The sequence below is a fragment of the Barbus barbus genome (genome assembly GCF_936440315.1).
Source record: "Barbus barbus genome assembly, chromosome: 46".
In the NCBI taxonomy this organism is placed as follows: Eukaryota; Metazoa; Chordata; class Actinopteri; order Cypriniformes; family Cyprinidae; genus Barbus; species Barbus barbus.
Genome location: NC_136724.1, coordinates 19,265,959 through 19,285,623, shown reverse-complemented (window position 1 = coordinate 19,285,623; position 19,665 = coordinate 19,265,959). Strand labels below are relative to the sequence as shown.

At 37.2% G+C, this 19,665-nt stretch overlaps 1 protein-coding gene across 3 annotated transcripts in view; it reads right to left on the bottom strand.

The window, feature by feature from the left end:
- The window catches only part of LOC306865286 (dihydropyrimidine dehydrogenase [NADP(+)]-like), a 189,160-nt gene that overhangs the window by 44,647 nt on the left and 124,848 nt on the right, over positions 1-19,665 (bottom strand). For all 3 annotated transcript variants that reach the window (XM_079409817.1, XM_079409819.1, XM_079409818.1), the window contains 3 exons: positions 14,553-14,636; positions 6,400-6,520; positions 5,127-5,246 (listed from right to left, as the gene is read on the bottom strand). In XM_079409817.1, coding sequence (XP_079265943.1) covers positions 5,127-5,246; positions 6,400-6,520; positions 14,553-14,636 — 325 coding nt within the window. The remainder of the gene's footprint in view (positions 1-5,126; positions 5,247-6,399; positions 6,521-14,552; positions 14,637-19,665) is intronic.

Here is a 19,665-nt window from a genome sequence, read left to right as displayed (position 1 = left end):
TAAACAGACTCTCTCTCTCTCTCTCTCTCTCTCTCTCTCTCTCCCCCTCCACACTCACTGAACTCACACAGTCAGTCACTCACCCAGTCACCTACCGCACACATTAGAAGCACAGTGACAGGATATCTCTGATAAGTTTTAAAATTTTCTTCTCGCCATAGTGTACTGTAAATTCATGGAATTAATCACATATCCTCAGACTGTCTTGTTCTGTGTTTGGTGTGAATTTGTGGTTTCTGCTTGGAGGTGTATGAATTTGTTTACAGCCCGTTTTGAAAAAAAAAAACACATAAAAAAAAAAAAGCCGACTTCCTGTTGGTCGTAGCTAATGTCTGTAAATTAGAAAGTTGTCCGGCTTAATGTGAACAATTTATGTACCAAGTTTGGTGTCTGTAGCTATCATTATATATATATAATCATTAATAATTATATTCCATTTAATGTTGATCAATATTAATTCCAAAATGTGTTAATATATTATTAAATTTTAAAGTTTCTCTTTTGAACATGACTATTTTTCTAACATTAAAAATATTTTGTTCATTGTTAGTTCATTGTAAGTTCATACTATCAATGAAGAATTAACATGCTGTAAAAAATTATATTTTTCATTGTTAGTTCATGTTAATTAATGCATTCCCTACTGTTAACAATTGAGACTTAATTATAAAGTGTTATGAAAACCTTTAATGCTTTATAAGCATTTTTTAAAGATTTAAAAAAAACAGACCCTCTCTCTCTTTCTCTCTCTCACCCAGCTCCTCAATCCACACAGTCACTCACACAGTCACTCACACCCCACCCCCACCCCCTCACTCAGCTGCAGGCTGACAGGGAACTCTCACTCATAGAAGCATTGTAACAACTGTCTGATAGTTTTTAAATTTTCTCCTCTGCATAGTGTATTGTAAATTCATGAAATTAATCACATATCCTCAGACTGTATTGTTCTGTGTATGTAATTTTTTATGAAGTGTTTGGAAGCTGCTCTTAAAAGATAAAAAAAAAAAAAAAATCTCTTTTTTACTGTAACTTTAATAAATTGCCATTAAATCATCGTTCAAGATATCCTAAATCCGTCCGCAATTTAGCATCTTCAGTATTTTGGCATCATGAGAAAAAATGTTTGGTGTGATTTACGTGTTTCTGCTTTGAGGAGTATGAATTTGTTTACAGCCCGTTTTAAAAAAAAACCCACATTAAAATAAATATAGCCGACGTCCTGTTGGTCATAGCTAATGACTGTAAATTAGAAAGTTGTCCGGATTAATAAGAACAATTTATGTACCGAGTTTGGTGTCTGTAGCTAAAACTAACCCCCCCATTTTTGACAAAAGGTGGCGCTATAGAGTGCCTCTTCCACGCCCGTTTATGAGGTTTTTCCAGTGTCTAACTATCATTAAAATGGATATGTGTGTTGAGTTTCATGACATTCTAAACATGTTATCTGCCTCAAAATCACCAGAAACGAATTTTCAACTTTGACACGTTGCCATGGCAACATAATTTTAGATATCAATATTCCCTTCACAGTTTTACATCGGCCGTGTTTTGACATTATTCTGGTGAAGTTTGAAGCAAATCGAGTAAAAATAAGATGCTGAATTCAAATAATTTTGAAAACGACAGACACACTTCCTGCAGCCAGTTGGTGGTGCTATAACTTTCAGTCATAATAGTCACATCTATCCGATCGGCATCATACAACGAACAAACCACTGGAGTTTGATCAACATCATACAATGTATGTGGACGTTATTAGGCATTTCCTGGGTCTCATTTTTCGCCATAACTTCATCGCCTCGCCACGGGCAAACCGTTCGACATATCAAAAATATCTTCGCAATTTAGCGTCCCCAATGTCTTGAGATCATGTTCACCGAGTTTGGTGGCAATCGTATGGAAATCCTCAGAGGAGTATATCAAATTCCAGAGCATGCGCTTTTTAAACAGCCCTGAATAGCCGACTTCCTGTTGGGCGGAGCCTATGACATGCTGCGCGGAAGTTGTTCGGCTCAATGAGTTCTATATGTGTACCGAGTTTCATATGAATACGTGCAAGTATGTGTGAGCTATACATCAAGCTTTCTGACAATTTTCCAGGGGGCGCCGTAGAGCCCCTGTGCCACGCCCGGGTCCCAGCCTCAGCGGCGTCCTAATGGCCGCAGGTTCCAACGTGCGTGCCAATTTTCGAGAGTTTTCGGGCACGTTAAGGCCCCCAAAAGTGCCCGGATGATTGAAATAAAAAAAAAAAAAAAAAAAATAAAATAAAAAAAAAAATAATAATCCTTAGAAGAACAATAGGGCCCTGCGCCTTACTGGCTTGGGCCCTAATAATAATCCTTAGAAAAACAATAGGGCCCTGCGCCTTACTGGCTTGGGCCCTAATAAATCAAATAGTGAATGCACAACACTTGAGACTATTATCGTCATTTTTCTATGGAATAAAAGATGATGGTGTTTGCAATGAAAATGTCATGATTGGACCAGAGCTGTTGAATTTTGATTTTCAACGGCTCTGGACTGGCACAGAGTAGACGCATCATTCCAGAAATTTACTGGTAATGTTACTACAACTCATACCGATATATTGCCGGAACAAATTTACCAGTATTTTTGAAAAGGTCCTGTTCACACATGATCTCTTTACATCAATGTACCGTAATTTTCCAGTAAAGTTTTTGTGTCAAAGGGGCTAATGAGCATGATGTTATTGTTAATATGGTCACAAAGGATATACTGAGCGAATCTGGGCAGCCACGCCATCATTTTCAAAAGTCTCCATTTTGGTCAGTTTACACTGAAATGCAACCCTGGAATTTTCAAACTAAAACGGGGTCTGCAGCGTTTTCAAAAGTCTGAGTAGTGTAAACGACAGGCATAACTATAGCAAAATTTATGCGTTTTAGAACGAATATGCACTAGTGTAAACGTAGCCTTAGGTTGTTGCCAAGGTGTAGCTATAAGGTTGCTAAGGTGCTATGCAGTAAGTAGATAGAAATCGTCAAAAATTTCACGCCAAATATCTCTGTCTGGTTGCTTTGTTGGTGCAAATTGCTGTTAGTGTGAACACATATGTTACGTTGGAAAGTTTGATTCATTCTAATGAATCGGGTCATTTGAACAGATTAAAAAAATAAGTCAGAGTGGAATTTTTATTAAAAAAAGTGGAATATTTAATTTGAATGCTGCTCTTTAAGTTTTCGACTGGTTTATATAAATTACGGTGTATTCTGCTTTTTGGTTTGCATTAAGTACACATTTCCCTGTTGATGTTGTCACTCCAATTAAAGTTTTTTCAGATGTTTTATGGTTCACCACATGAAAATCGGCTCAAACTTGATAGCATCTCCTCTCCACCAGCATGATCTGAGGTCATGAGCAACACTAAGTGAATGTTAGCGTTGCAAATAGCACTGATAAATGAAATGGAAATGCTCTAAGCAAGCGCCACAGTCAGAATCCTTCAGATGTCAGTGGATGGATATCAGTATGAAATCCATCAGCGTGGTCCCCATAGTGTGGTGAGGAAAAACATTATTCTTTTGAAGACACATCTGTCTAATGTCTTCATAGAGCGCCATACAGCGGCGGAGAACATCAATATGCCATGGCAACAAGAGGACTGCTTTTCAAAGCTCTCTGTTGACGCTCAACACCAAGGATGAAAACGCTTTCCTGAAAGCTCTTGCCGCACACTCATAAAACAAAATATTCACACCGTAATTCTTCAGATGATGGAGAGGTTATCTGGGAACATCCTGAAGGACTACAATACATTACGGACTAGACGTGCCTGCTGGTTCTGTCCAGACTCATCTACCCATGATCAGCAGCAGAACCAGACAAGAGCGCAGCACTGCAGAGGAACGGAAACCGTACCCGGCTAAAGCAATTATAGTTCAGGAGTCGCAAGCCATTTCAGATACCATTCACTAAAACAACATACTTCACTGGAGACGAGAGAGTTCATACAGTGAGGTCTAAAAGCCAGAGATCCCAATCTGGGATTTAAAACTATTTATTTTAAACCAAGGAAAAAAAAAAAAAAAAAGATGTTAAAAACGTTATATGTATATAATAGTTTTAATATATACATTATAAAAATATTATATTGAACATTATTATAGCAAATATTAAACATTAATAACTGACAAATTGTTATAATATAATTTTAATTCACACTTATATTTTAATATATATATATATATATATATATATATATATATATATATATATATATTACAGAGCTGAATATATACATTTAATATATATATAGTAAATGTAGAAATTTTATTTATTTAAATGTAGTGTATTGTAATATTGTAATTGTATTTATTTATATATACATATATACAAAACTAATGCAATTAAAAGTAATATTAATATGTATTTTTGCTTATACACACACACACACACACACACACACACACACAATTAGAAATAAAACAATAAATATTAAAATAAAATATTTTTAGAATGTTATATTTGTGTATTATATGAAATTATAATCTAATTATAATTTTTTTAATACCTTTAAATCAAATGTTTATAATTATGTTAATATGTGTCTGTGTGCTTACTTTAGAAATGTATGCACATAACTTTTCAAAATATTATAATTATATTTAAATATTACATTATAGTGTGTGTGTTATTTATATGTATTTATTTACTTAGTGATTTGTTTATTTTATGCTGTTCCACAAGATTCTATGACCTGAAGTTAATAAAACACATAGTTGGAAAGTGCAAATGTGCTCATGTTCACCTCATGGCGTGGAAAACGAGCCGTGCTGCTACCAAACCCAGTATAATGTATGTTGGCAAGATGTCCATATTTCACATTATAGTGCACAAACTGTTTTATCTTGTAGCAAAAGCCCTGCAGATAAGCTGTTCTCCGATTTCAGCACTCCACCAACCTCCATTCCATCTGTCTGCTCTATTAGAGCTTCTGACCAGTGTACACACACACAAACAAACATGCACACGCATTCATGCACTCCCACACACCTTTAACAGGGGGAAAAAAAGTAGATGTGCACGCATAGTCTGTCTGTGCCACACACCCGTTAAACCTCAGAGGAGAAAGAAATGGATCCAGTGAGGTGGGTGACACTCACCAGACACTCCACCATATGTGGTGCGCCTTCCTCGGCCGATGCCAGGCCAGGGAGAGCCGTCTGCCTTGAGTCCCATCAGCCCCGAAACCGTGTTGGTGGCTGTGACGCCATCTGCTCCACCTGTGCCAACAGGGAAGAGACATTAGGCACGGAGAAGGGGGAGGGAGGGAGGCCGAATTCCTAAAAAATCTGGAGCCCAAAACCTGCGGGTCTGTTTTAAACTCGTACAGGAGATGTCAGGCTGTTAGTGGAGGTCATGAGGGGAAATGTGTTTCTAGGGCAGATCTAATGTCTGGATTGGGAAGCTGTTTTATAGAGGACGTGTTCTACACTTCTGTTTCTTTTCCCTGAAGTCCATTTATAACATTAGTCAAGGATTCTTGCACCAAAAATGTGTAATTTAGTTTGAAATGACCATTCTCTGACCTTTAGAATTAAACAGCCCATTTTTGCAACTGTACCTTTAAGACTTCTATAAATAAATCAAACATTTGTAATGATTTTTTTTTTATGTTTTTGAAAGAAGACCATTGATTTGATCAACAATACAATAAAACAGTAATATTGTAAAATATTACAATTTACAAGAACTTTTAGAAATCATTCTATGCTTTTTTGAAACTCAGTTATTATTATTATAATTGGTGTTTACTTAATATTAGTTCAATAATAATTCAATTATTAATAATAGTTCAAATTTATAAATGTTGAAAACCATTTTTGCTAATATTTAATATTTTTGTGGAAACTGAGAAAATGAAAGTTCAAAAGAACAGCATTTTTAAGAACATATTTTTTTAATAAAATCTTTTGTAAAATTCTAAATGTCTTTACTGTCACTTTTGATAAATTTAATGAATCCATGCTGAAAAAAGTATTTAAAAAAAGTAATAACTTCTTAAAACAAAAACAAACACAAACAACACTTAACCTCAAACTTATTGGTTTCCAACAACAACAACAAATATTAAGCTATAAAACTGTATTTTTGCTCAAATAAATGCAACCTTAGAGAGCAGAGACTTATTTAAAAAAAACATCTAAAAAAATCTTAATTATTCCAAAATTCTGACCAGAAGTGTATTTCATATTGGTTTTATGTGCTACAGAATGATGAGAAATGCAGTTGGGTTGCACAGGCCTGTTGCCTTTGAAAGCTGAGGAAGATTAGCTTATATTGAGTTATTGAATCAAAGAAAGAATCCAATATAATAAATTTACCACAATTATCATACCAAAAAGGTATAAATTTACCATAAAAACATCCCAATACCTTCCTGTGCAGCCTTGGCAATATCCACGATGTTGGTCACATTAGGGGTGAGTTTGGCAAAGAAAGGGATCCGAACAGCCTGTCGAACCCAACGACAGATGTTCCGCACCAGCTCTGGATCCTGGTCAAATGGGTCATGAAAGCAACAAACAATCTTAAACAACGACAAAAGAGGCATGAGAAAACAAAACAGCAGAACTTCAATGAATAGTTAACATCAAAACCCCAGTATTATGGCTTATAAGCTACTATTGAATACTTTTACTGTGCTTTGCATACTTTGTTGGATCTTGAAAGCTCTAGTCACCTTTCACTGTAAATAATATGTCTTGAGAATTTCTTTAGAAACTCGTTAGGAGTGGAATGAGGGCAGAGAAATGACGAGATTGAACAAATTTGGGTGAACTCTTCCTTTAAATATTAGCAGACTGCTAGACCTGAGTTTGTGTGTGTGTGTGTGTGTGTGTGTACGAGAGAGCGAGAGAGAATGAACGAGTGATAGATGGAGAGGGGAGCCTGTAGTCGCTGGTGTGAGGGAGAGAGGGATCATAACAGTGTGAACTGCTGTTCCAGGAGGATTCATGCTTTATTAAGCTGCCCTGGTCTGTCAGTCTGTGCTGTTAAGTGAGAGAGAGAGAGAGAATGAAGGGGCTTTGGTATTTGTGAATCTGAGAAATGATTGCATTTGTCTCACTTTTTAGTAAAGTAAAATCACAACTGCAATTTAGACAATGTTTAATATATATACACACATACATACACATATAGTAAAATGCAATTATTATAGAATTATTATTACAATTATATATACCACTGCATTTGTCCCCTTTCCTCCAGGCCTCAAATAAAGACGCACAGCTGCATTAAACCCTTTATAACCCTATGAAGTAAAACAGACCTGGTTTAATTCAAGCAGTGAAGCCTGATGTCAGATCAGTCCGGATGCTTTAAAAGACTGTAAGCCCGACATGAAGCTTTCATTCAGTACAGCCTCAGTTCCCTTTCTCATCCCTTTATAATCTTTAAAGGTTATTCACAATTATGTATTGCTGCCAAAGTGTCTAGTCTTTACAGTGCTTTGTTATATGGAGCTGTTTGGTAGATCACAATCTATTTAATTTGTTTGTCTGCACCGTAATTAAAATGCGGCAGACATTAATGGACAGTAAAAAAAAGGCAGAACACCGTATAACTCCAAGCTGGCACCATAACTTCATTTTGAGGTGCAGTTAAACAAAGGCAGAACGCCGTAACTCAAGCGTACTGAGCGTTCCAAACAAAGTGAAAGAGCCGTAACTGGTGTTTCTCACAGACTTTTGGAATATCCATATACTTACTATGTACATCTACCATCAATTACTCAATAAGTACCTTGGTCCATGTTTATACCCCTAACTTGAGTACCGCATAACTTGTTCTGTACATTAATTAACTAATAGGTACATACACCAGTACTTACATAGTAAGTATATGGAAATAGGACTGTAAAATAAAGTGCACCATTTTACATAAAGATTACACAGGAATTACCAATACTTCAAACTTTGTAAGCACTGTTGTGGAGAGCAATTTAACATTAACACACACTTGTTTGTAAGTACTACATATGTACCACGTGTATACCAAGTACAGTATGTGTCTTGTTTGTTACCACATAATAGCACATTTTTCCATAGGTGCTACACATTTACCATGTACATATCATTAGTATGTACAGTAATGTGTATTATTAGTCACCATATACGGATTCTGTAAGGATGTCCCTGTTTGTACCCACTTGGCTGTAAGTACTACATATTTACCATGTATACACATTAGTAAGTACAGTAAAGTATCTAATTAGTTACCATGTACGAGAACTACCTGTAAGTGACCGTTCTTACCCACACTTGTCTGTATTTGCAAAATAATTACCATGCATGTACGACTCTTAAGTACAGCTGTGTTTCTTATTTGTTACCATGCACATGCACCTCAGGTAAGTACATTGTGTTACCACTCATTTGCCTGTTAGGTACAGTATATGTACCATGTATGTACCAGGAAAGTACACGTACTGTAAAATAAAGTGCTACAATTTAAACTGATATAAAAAATGCATGATTGTCAATGTTCTTACAAATATTCATATTTTCTGCCAGCACTGAAGACTGAGTGAGTGGCGTCCGCCTGGTCGAGCCGCAACCGAGCCCTACGTCCTGAGGGAACGTTTTTTTCTACAAGCCGAACGTTGGTAGCATTTGAAGGAAACAACAACAACAGACTTACAGGAAGCAGGACAGGCCTTCCTCCCAAAGGGTCATGGGAAATTGCATTATGCCTGCCTCAGTACGAGGCACAGGGGTCGTGGCCCGCAGCCAGACACCAGCCACCAAACAGATGCTGCCTGTAAGAACTCTGCTCTCACACAGGAGACCGCCGCTCCCTCCGAGGGCTTCCCGTGACAGCTTATTACAGGCCAGATGGGGGTGAGAGCCGCTGTCTGTGGACCAGGGAGTCTGGAGCAGGGACGCTTTTTTCCTCTAAGCAGTTTGCTGTACACGGTATTACATGCTTTGATGGAGAGAGAGCGCACCTGTGTAGCTGGCCTGCTTTCGGGAACGAGTCTATGACCCGTCGTCACCCGATTTCACATGGAGAGCTGCTTTCTGCGGGCCTGGAAGTGCAGCGGACCTACTGCAGCAGTCGTGAGTGCTTTAAAAAGGCGGCGTGCCTTGCAGACGGAGAGCTTTATGAACCACTGAAGAGCATTCAGAGATGAAAATCGACTCGTGAGCTGCAGTGAATTGCACAGTGACTCTGGCAGCAGTGATTTGGCAGGTGGCCGCGTGGTTAAGGGTTGGGGGGAGGCCTTGTATGAAATTAAAGGAGGGGGCACGCTGGATTCTTTGTATTTTTTTCCGTGCCGTCACTGCAGGGCAGGTTAAGCAGGGAACCGGAGCACTTTTGCAACTGGAAGAGAAAAAGAGAGAGATGGAAAGCGTCCTGAAGCCCCCTCAGGCTGTGAGGAGAGGGGGCGAAGGGGAATGCTGGGAGGAATGCAGGAATAATAGCAGCTTTACACCTGAAATTTAAATTTTACAGCGCAAGGTCACGGAAGGTGGGCACTCTCGTTAAGGGCTGCCGGGTCTCGCAGGAGGCATGATGGAAGTCGGGTGTCATTCGGCCCTGTTTGGTAGGCTCAAAATAGCTCTGGGAACGAGAGCCGGTTTTAATTTGCGAAACTGGGGAACTGTGTTGAAGGCAGAAGGTGAAAAAAAGATGAGATCCCGAAGGATGCCGAGTCAAACCTGAGTGAGAACTCTGTGACCCCTGAGATCTTTCCCTCACACTTCCTTCCTTTCCTGTGATTACAAATCGCTAAAAATTAATTGTTCCCACAGAATTACTAAAATATTTGCAAGATGAGACGAAAAATATGCATTGTGACAATGAATGATTTTAATGAAAACAGAATGTCGCCGAAAATATGAATGTGCTAACAAAGTTTTTAAAAATGCATATCTAGAAGAATATGATTGTTTCAAATAATAAAACAATAATCAATATTTTAAAATATTAACCTGTTAGATTTACATGAGTTGAAGCTGAACTGTTAAAATGAACTGCTTTGTTAATGGGTTTATTAGCTCCTCCAAACACATCCTATATACTAAAATAATAAAAATAGTTTAAAATAAAATTCATTCATATGACATGGCAAAATTACAGAGCCCCACATATGCCATGCATAAGAGAGAAACAGAAAAAAACAAGATTAAGTATTCTTTCGCACAAATTAATAATTTGTTCCCTCATTTTATTAAAATTTGTTTTTCGCACACCTTATTAATTAGTTCCCTCATAAAAAAAAAAATGTGGCCATGTTTAAACATCTAACTAACTTAAAAATTTCAATCAAGGCCATGAATTAGTTAGTCATACAAACTGATTCTTATTTCCTGGCCATGCTTTTATTTTTGCCCTGTACAAAACTGATGAACTTTAAAAGACAAAATCTATAATGCTGCTTTTTAAATTCAATTTTCTGTTTAACTTTTTTAGTTATTAAATGTATTAAATGCATTAAATAATGCCTTTAAATACAGTTTTACAAAAATCGTCTATGACGATATCTATGATGACTATAAAAACAACTAAAAATGGTGCAAATAAGGACAATAATAACTTCATTTAATGCTCACGACACTATTACATAGCATTCAGTAAATGTTAAACCAGTTTGTGAACAAACCAGAAATTTTTTGCAGAAATACTGTGCAACTGCTTTGTGAATTTGCCCCTTAATGTTTAAAGCATTAATCAACAGTAAACAGGAATTACCAGCATTAATGTTCAACATATGTAAACAAAAACATCTCTAATCTGCTGCAAGTTAAATGTTAAACAGCTTTGAGAAAATAGGGGCCGTTTCATAGCAAAACAAACCGAAATGAGACCAATCGAGAGAGAATATTAACATCCCATTAAAATCCAATTGTATCTCTTTTCATGCAGTCAGAAACAATGCTGAATTAATGTTTTTCCCGTTCTTTTCCACAGGCAAGGAGAATAGACGAGGTGCCAAACGGAGTGATTAAATGATATTGCGTCTATTTAGTTCTCTTGGCAGATACCTGCCCTCGGGCTTTGATTAGCTCTTTGTCTTACAGCGGAAAATCTACAGCAAACCGAATGGATATGACTGCAAATTTACAGCCACGTTAGAGGGATATAACTCTCTTTGTTTGGATGGAAAAGCTGGTTTATTTCCTGTGGTATAACACGCAGTCAGATGAACAGAATGAAGAGGTGCGCGTTTATTCAGTCCTGATACAGGCAAAGAGAAACGGTAATACGCGAGGTCACGTACATCACCTCTGGGCTTAATTCATATGACAGACCTTCACAGCCAGATCGTGTGAGAAAACATCAAGTCGGTGTACCAAACTCAAAGGAAAAAAAAAAACAAAGCATGATCATGTTCAGCCAGAATGTACTGAAAGTACTACAGAAAGTATATTACGAAATCGTCAGTCATTGTTTAAGCTGTTCTTGACTGATTTGGGAACCTTAAAGTTAGCATATATGAGGAATAGTTCTACCAAAAATAAAATAATTTACTCATCCTCATGTCATTTGAAAACCTACAGTTTTTCTTCTGGACAGACATAAAATATTGTGTTGTACGGGTCAAAAAAATAGCAGAATTAGCATTTTTCCTTTAAAATGTGGTGGTCAAAATTATTATAGGATCCGTTTAACCAGTAAAGTATGTTTTGGGAAGCTTAATGCTAGTTTTGATGGTTATTAACTATTAAAGGTATATTTCACCCAAAAATTAAACTTCTATCATTAATTACTTATCCTCATGTCATTTCAAACCTGTAAGATGTTCGTTCATCTTCGGAACACAAATTAAGATATTTGTGATGAAATCCAAGAGCTTTCTGACCCTGCATAGACAGCAATGCAACTGACAAGTTCAAAGCCCACAAAGGTCGTAAGGACATCATTTAAATAGTCCATGTGACATCAGTGGTTCAACCGTAATGTTATTAAGCTACAAGAAAACAAAAATAATCATGGTACTTTCGTGAATGCTTGGCGGCGAATGACACAGAAAATAATAAATTGTTGAATGAAGTTTTTTTTTACAAACAGAAAGTATTCTCGTAGCTTCATAACATTAAGGTTCATGGACTATTTTCATGATGTCCTTACTACCTTCCTGGGCCTTGAATATGTCATTTGCATTGCTGTCTGTGGAGGGTCAAAAAGCTCTCAGGTTTGAGCAAAACTATCTTAATTCGTGTTTCCGAAGATGAATGAAGTTTTTACGGGTTTGGAATGACATGAGGGTGAGTAATTAATGACAGAATTTTAATTTTGGGGAAAATTAACCACCAGAATTAACTACCAGTGGCTTAATCATGCTTAATCAGCGTCTTCTAGTAACAGACCAAAATTGCCTTTTTAAAACCAGACTATATTCAAATTTAAGCTGGTCTTGACTGGTCTAAGCAGTTTATTTTTCAGAAAAGGCGGCAGAAAATCTAAATATAAAAAAGCTTTCATGTCACATTCTTGACGATGACAGGTACTGCTTCAGGCTTTTAGGCTTTAGAGACTCAAAACTTGCCTTTCTTGTAAACAAAAAAACCCCCAGCAATAACCAGATATTTTCATTCATAGCTTTAAACAGCATTTTATGATATTTTACAGCTACACATCAGAAATCCAAACAAAGATTATGATATCAGAGAATAAAGTTCTCTAAGGTATACAGATGCTATGTTTTCCTATCAAGCACATCAGTTGACAGGATGTTATTCTGCTTTTCACAGTTGCTGAGGGTGTAATCATAAGCAAATATTTTTTCTGTAATAGGCACCATGCCCTGGTGCGAAACCCAAAAAATGACAACAACAACAAAATCCCCGCATTAATCTCAATGGGCCAAAAACACGAACACTGCATTTGATTCGAATAATGGAGTTATGCTTTTGAATGAAAATTGTTTACGAGCTGCGAAAAGGATTATTCGTGGATTATTAAATTCGGCTAATTCTGTGATGTGATGGAAAAGTGTTATTAAAATGCTTTGACAGAATCAATGCTACGGTAAAGTGGTGCGGCACTGATGCAGGTTGGGCAAAGTTGACAGCGTCTCATCAGCCATTCATAAGTGCTGAAACGTGCTCTGATTCGGAACGGTATGCATAGGAACGCACATGTGACAGCACATGAATCTATACCTTATTAAAGAAGCAAAATCTAAATCTGGATCACTGCAAAATGCATGAAAACAAGCTTTTTTATGAGATTGTACTACGAGATATTTATAGAACTGTACATTGACCAGAACATTGCCCATATCAGTATAATAGTTAACTCATGCTTCCAATCCATTCCAAATCCCAACTGAGTTCCTAATGCTAATTTATAATTAACATTATAAATATCACATGACCTATAAGTGACTTTTAAGTAACCAATCTAGAGAGCACTACATAAGCATATAAACTCAAACACTGGGCAAATACAAGTGCAGAAATGATTTTCACTTAGAAATTTGAATTAAATGTGAAATTTTGAAATAGAAAAACTAAAATAGTATTTTCTTGTAAAATGTACTCCAATAATCTTTGTTTTATTTACAACTTTAAAAAAATATTTCTTTACGTTGCATACAAACATACTGCAGCCTCGCAGAGATTAAATTTTACTCTTAAAAATACATGATACACAAACATATTGGGTGAAATTATTCATTTTAATTTACACTTAACTATTATTATCGATACGTTTGCTTAAGATTTTTGCTAATTTGGTCTAATTTGCACCAAGCTCACTGAAAAAAAATGAATGCAAGATGGTGGATGAAGCAAACTGGAAAAAGGAGAGTTTCAAGTAGCTCTATTCTTCTTATTTTCTAGTACATTTCTAAAAATGTATATGAATTTACTTGAGAAGTAACACTGCATAAGATTCAATTGTTTTAAGTATAAACAAATAAAAAAGTTGTCAGGGTATTAAGACAAAAATACACTATGAAAAGTGTCTCTTCATATTTTATGCAGTCTTCAAGTAAACTCATTATTAGATATTTTTTACTGGGAAAAAGACTTCAAAAATGCCTTAAAATGCTCACTAGGTTTTGGAACAGAGCATGTGTTTACTGTCGGATCCACAGTATGGCTTTACTCGATCCATAAAATAAAACACAAAAAGCACAAAACTGTGAGAGCCACATCTTTCCCAGCAGGCCTCATGCTCATGGTCTCCTAACACGTTTTCTCTCCCTGCTGAGTGACAGCAGACTATAAATACCTCAGAGTACCAAACATCATCTGGCATAATAATCAACAATTATAGACAGAAAAAAATCCACACAAACAAACAGTTCATACAAAGGCATGGCCATGTTTTAAGGCATGTATAATGCTAAATAACATTATTTATAGGCATGGTCCATGATGCATCTCTTCATACCACCACAGTTAATATAATTCCTTGATTTTCACTTACCTGATTTTCTGACAAACAAATATGCCTTGAAGTTTTAAACAAAATAAGACCCTAAAAAGCATTTGCAGAGACTGCTGTAGCTCCCAGCCGACAGTGTCTCTGCATGGTGACTGTGTACCATAGGTGTTGAATGTTGGATTTACCTGCCCACAGGCGAGCCCCATTCCCCTCTCCCCCATTCCATGAGGACATGATAGATTCAGCTCCAGGGCATCAGCGCCAGACTCCTGTGAGATGGATGCAGAAGCCTTCGATTATTTACAAATAAATTCAATGCATTTTTCAGCTTTGAATCACAATCAAGTTGTGGACGTTCATATGCAACCCTCACACATGCCATGTATACGTACAATCTATGGGGAAAAAAATTGCTAAAAATTAATTGCATCTACTTTGAGCATTGCATACACTGCCTGCATTGTTTTTTTTTTTTTTTGTACACGGTTCACTAAGGTTTCATGAAAATTAGACAACATACCCCAAAATAGAATTCAACAGACTAGTATGTTCTGGTCTACTTTACTGAATTACTACTCTCATGATCAATAGAAAATTAACCCTTTTAACTAATTAACTGCAATAAAAATGCATTGTGGAAAGACATACAGTATATATGATTAGTTACAATAAGTACTGTTTTTGTAAATAAGAATCTATAATAGGGCAAATTTTGAAAAAAATAAGTGTTTACACAGAATAAAATTTAATTATGCATGGTGCAACACTATATTAGGAAACTGGGCTACAGATGGATTGCGAATGGGAAGCGATGAAATGCAGCAAAGATTGTATAGTGAATTTACCCCCCAGTTCAACAACAAAAACATAATCAAAATAAATAAATAATTTTTCACCCTCATGTCATTTCAAACATTTACGACTTGCTTATATATATATATGTATGTGTGTGTGTGTGTGTGTGTGTTTTATAGGGTTATTTTAGACCCCATGGACTTTTACTGTATGGACAAAAACAGTTTCGCCTTTGGTGTTCCAAAGAAGAAAGGAAGTCATGCAGGTTTTAAATTACATGAAAGTGAGTAAATGATGACAGAATTTTCATTTTCACAGCTCTTTTTTTAGATAATCATCTACTGACTCTAAAGTATCTATTGTAAGTACAGTAGGCTTTGCTGTGTTCAAGAATGTCAAACCAAACTTCTAGAAACTATAATGAAGAAAAAAATAATCAAGAAACAACTCAAAAAACAAAACAACACAAAATTATTCAATGCACTTCAGGTTTAGCAAAGCTTGAATGCTTTTCTTTTCTTTTTACATGTACAGAGCATAAGTAATCACATATACAGTCTTTCTGCATTGTACTTTCAAATAATCTTTTCATGCAATCTAAGTCTATTCACCATGCAACGGCAAAACAAAACACAAAAGACACACACGCCCAAGCTAATAAAGAATATAACTAAAAAACAAACAATTTTATTGTTTATCAGACTCAAGCAGATGCAAACAATGAGCGAAGCAAATCAACACTGACTGAGACATTGGCTCTAAAATAGATGAGAGCGGTGATAAGTGTTCCACACGGATGCATGAGAGACGAGCGAGCAAGCGGCACGCAGACCGGGCTGGGGTGCGTAGCCGAGCCGAGTTTGACAGGCAATTACAGATCCACGGGGGCTTTAAACCACATCACATGGGGGATTTAAACAATTACAAAAAGCTCTACAAACCTGCCACAGTGACTCCATCTGTAGATTTATGATTTTCCACAGACTGACAGCCATTAAAGGGGAAAAGAATAATAAGCATTTTAGCCTTACAAAGTGCAGAGGACCATGAGGTGGGCTGATGCTATTTATCACTGTCAGCCGGGGAACGGGACAAACCTGCCGCTCTTACAGGATTAGGCCCCAGATTTCATGGTCAATTAGGACCAAATACAGGTACAAAATGGATACAATGTGCCGTGATCCCAAAGCCAATTATCAATAATGTTTAATTTCACCCAGTTTCTTTTAAGCCCTTTATAGAACGAGGAACGGGAGGAGGAGGAGTAGTAGGCGGAAGACAAGGGGGCAGGCTTTCCTTTTCGCCCTCCCGTCCAACAAAAGGGGCGACGCACACAGTGGATTAAGTGCTATCATCTCTCATCACGGTAAGCTGCTTTCAGAGAGAGAGGCCAGCAAGACGACTGTTTGATATTGTGGGCTTAGTACTGAGAGAAGGGATAGATTTAAAATAAGCCAAAGGAAGCAAAAACAACAACAACAATAAAACCGCCAAGAGCAGTTTGCCGGGACACCGAGATCTCTCTTTTCTAGCTGTATGAATTGTGAAATACAAGTGTGTGTCTACGGATAAATGAAGCCTTTGCATTCATAACTAGTAAGAAATATCGCAGCCACAATGCCGGGGTGTCTGGATGGTTGCCAGTGCATTGCTATGCGGTTGCTAAGGTGTTCAAAAGAGTCCATAACCGAGTCTCTATGATATTTTGGTCTCTAGATCCATGTAAGGATGGAGCATTTGAAGAATTTAATTCAGAACCTGTTGTATTTTCTTTCTGAGGTTGGCTAGTTATAAAAGATTCTTGGGATCTATGCCAAAACAACTACATGGTCCAGTTTCAAGTAAGTTTTGGACTCAACAAAGAACCAACCAATTTCCCAAAATGTAGCTTCTTCCTTTGAAAACATCTTTAGGACTCTTCAGGCAATGCTGTTTTCTAGGCATAGGTTTCATACCTGCTGAAACCGATCATCAGAAATAATGGTAATTAACATAAATTGGCAATCTATCTTGAAATTTGAAAATGCCACTATAATAAGTAACACATTTTGAATATTTTATTGTTGTTTTTTTGCTTTTTTCCCTGTATATTAACATTATCTTTTAAAAAAATCAAACCAAGGAGGAAAGGAGCAGCATCAGCATCAGCATCAGCAACAGTTAAATTTTTGTTTAGGAACAAAGCAAACAAACTACAAACATAAAAACTATGGAATCTCATCAACATATGCAGCACCAGATTTGCTAAGTGTTAAGCAACAGTAACAGTGATGATAACTTCAGTAACCACCACTAACTGTGCACTGCAATCCAACATCCAATCCAATCCAACAAATTTGAAGGTTTATAGGCCTTAAACTAAAAGACAGACAGACAGACAGACAGACAGACAGACAAACAGACAGACAGATGATAGATAGATAGATAGATACTATATAAAATTTGAATTTGAATTTGAATTTGAACATATTCATTACAAAATAGTTAAAGTAATCATAAAGCAACAAATTACATATCAAACATCTGGATCAAACCTGACACTGCCTTTGACAAGGATTATCAACTCTAAAGTTAAGGACAACATTACCCATCGCTGTCATACTCCCTGGATCAGTACGGCTAGTTTGACCTCAGGGGCCATTAGAGAGGAGTAGAAGTGAACGAGATGAAAAGTAGAGTAAAGGTAAAAGGAACGGCAACAAACACTACAGACGTCCAGTCTTGTATTGCTAAACTCACTCACTCCCAATCTAAGCAAACTGACTAGCATAGAAAGTTAATTAATTGACACATGGCCAGGAACGGTTGAATCTGATTCCTGGTCTTTCACAGGATGTCGTCATAGAACAACACCCGGCTAAGAGCACTATAAGCAACTTTTTAGGGATACCACATATAAAATAATATGTCCCACCTATCTGACAGATATCGCTGAAATAGGTGTCCTGAGAAATCAAATATCTCTCCGTGACACCCCTAGGCACTATTTTAAAAAAAGTCAGCGATGCTGTGGAGGAAGGTAGGTAGGTAGCTTGGTAGCTGAAACTGTAGAGAAACAGTCTCCTAAGAGCAGGGTTGTGCACCATTTAGAACTGAAAAGGGAGTATGTTTGTGGAATAAAATGAACTGAAATTAAAAAGAAGACAAAGACATATTTTTGTAATTGGAAATTGCCCAGAGAAACTTTGAATGTTGGCATGAAAAAAGCCTCATTTGAAAGCTTTCTGAAAAAAATGAAAAAACCTTGAAATTTGAAGGTTTATAGGCCTTAAACTAAAAGACAGACAGACAGACAGACAGACAAACAGACAGACAGATGATAGATAGATAGATACTGCTCTTATCAACAGTTTATTAGTTTATATCACACTCAAATTTTGAGCGAGAGACACATGCAATGGTGCAGCCTGGAAATCTGGCATTTGAGTGACAGCAATGAGGCTTTTATTAGTTGAAATTCACGTATTCACAGATTCTGTAGCTATGCCACTCACGAACAACCTCACATTGCGGACTTATTATTGGGTCTGCTTTAAGCCATTTATCTGCAATCCACTGTTCCTTTTTCTTCTGCCAACTTTCAATTGGATAAAATAGGAACAGCTCACGGAGAGACTTTGACATTTATGAATTATAGCCTAAGGCACATCATTATGATGTAATATTTCTCTCAAAGGCAGCGATTTTATGGAGGGGAAAGTAGCTGAGGAGAGGTGGCGGCTGCAAGTAGAATGGTTTACTTCAGACTGACACTTCTGTGAGGAGAAAAGAAAGAGAGAGTCTGGATGATACAGAGAGAGAGAGAGAGAGAGAGAGAGAGAAAGAGATGAGCGTGCAAGGGAGGGAAAGAAAGCATGAAAAAAAAACTTTTAAGTAGTATCCTTAGGCGAGGAACAGTGTTAAGTGTTCCCTTAGATTTCAAAGTGGGAATGAATGGTTGATTCTCTTTGAAAACGGAGTTGCCATGGCAACTGAGCCTTTATTTCATATTTGCTGGCACAGGTAGCTAAACAGCAGACGTGAGGAAGACGAGGCATTCAGACCACAGAGGAGTTCGCAGACCACTAAAACCCACGGCGCCAGACGAGGTCCAAAGACAAACGGTCTTTCACCGCTTCACCCCTATCGTCCGTATCTCCCGCTCATCCATTTCTCGTTTCATCTCTGACAACAGATCAATGCTTTCACTTTCATCCAGTATAGGTAAAAGAGCAAGACCTTCAAATCAGTCCTGTGCTCATTTTGTTGGGGTTTTTTTTCAAGCTTAAAGCGCCAAGTGAAGTGTGGTGTGACACGGCAGCCGTACCCTGAAGCGATGTTCTCACCGTACTTTACATCATCGGCTTGCCTTATGAATACACAATATGCAAAATGTACCTGGGCTCCAGTGACAGGGGATGTCAGGCGAATACATAATGACAGTAATATGGAGGGGGGTGGGTAGGCAGGAAATACCAGATGTCCATCTTTGCCGTTAGTAAAAGAGGGTTTTGGGTGGGTTTG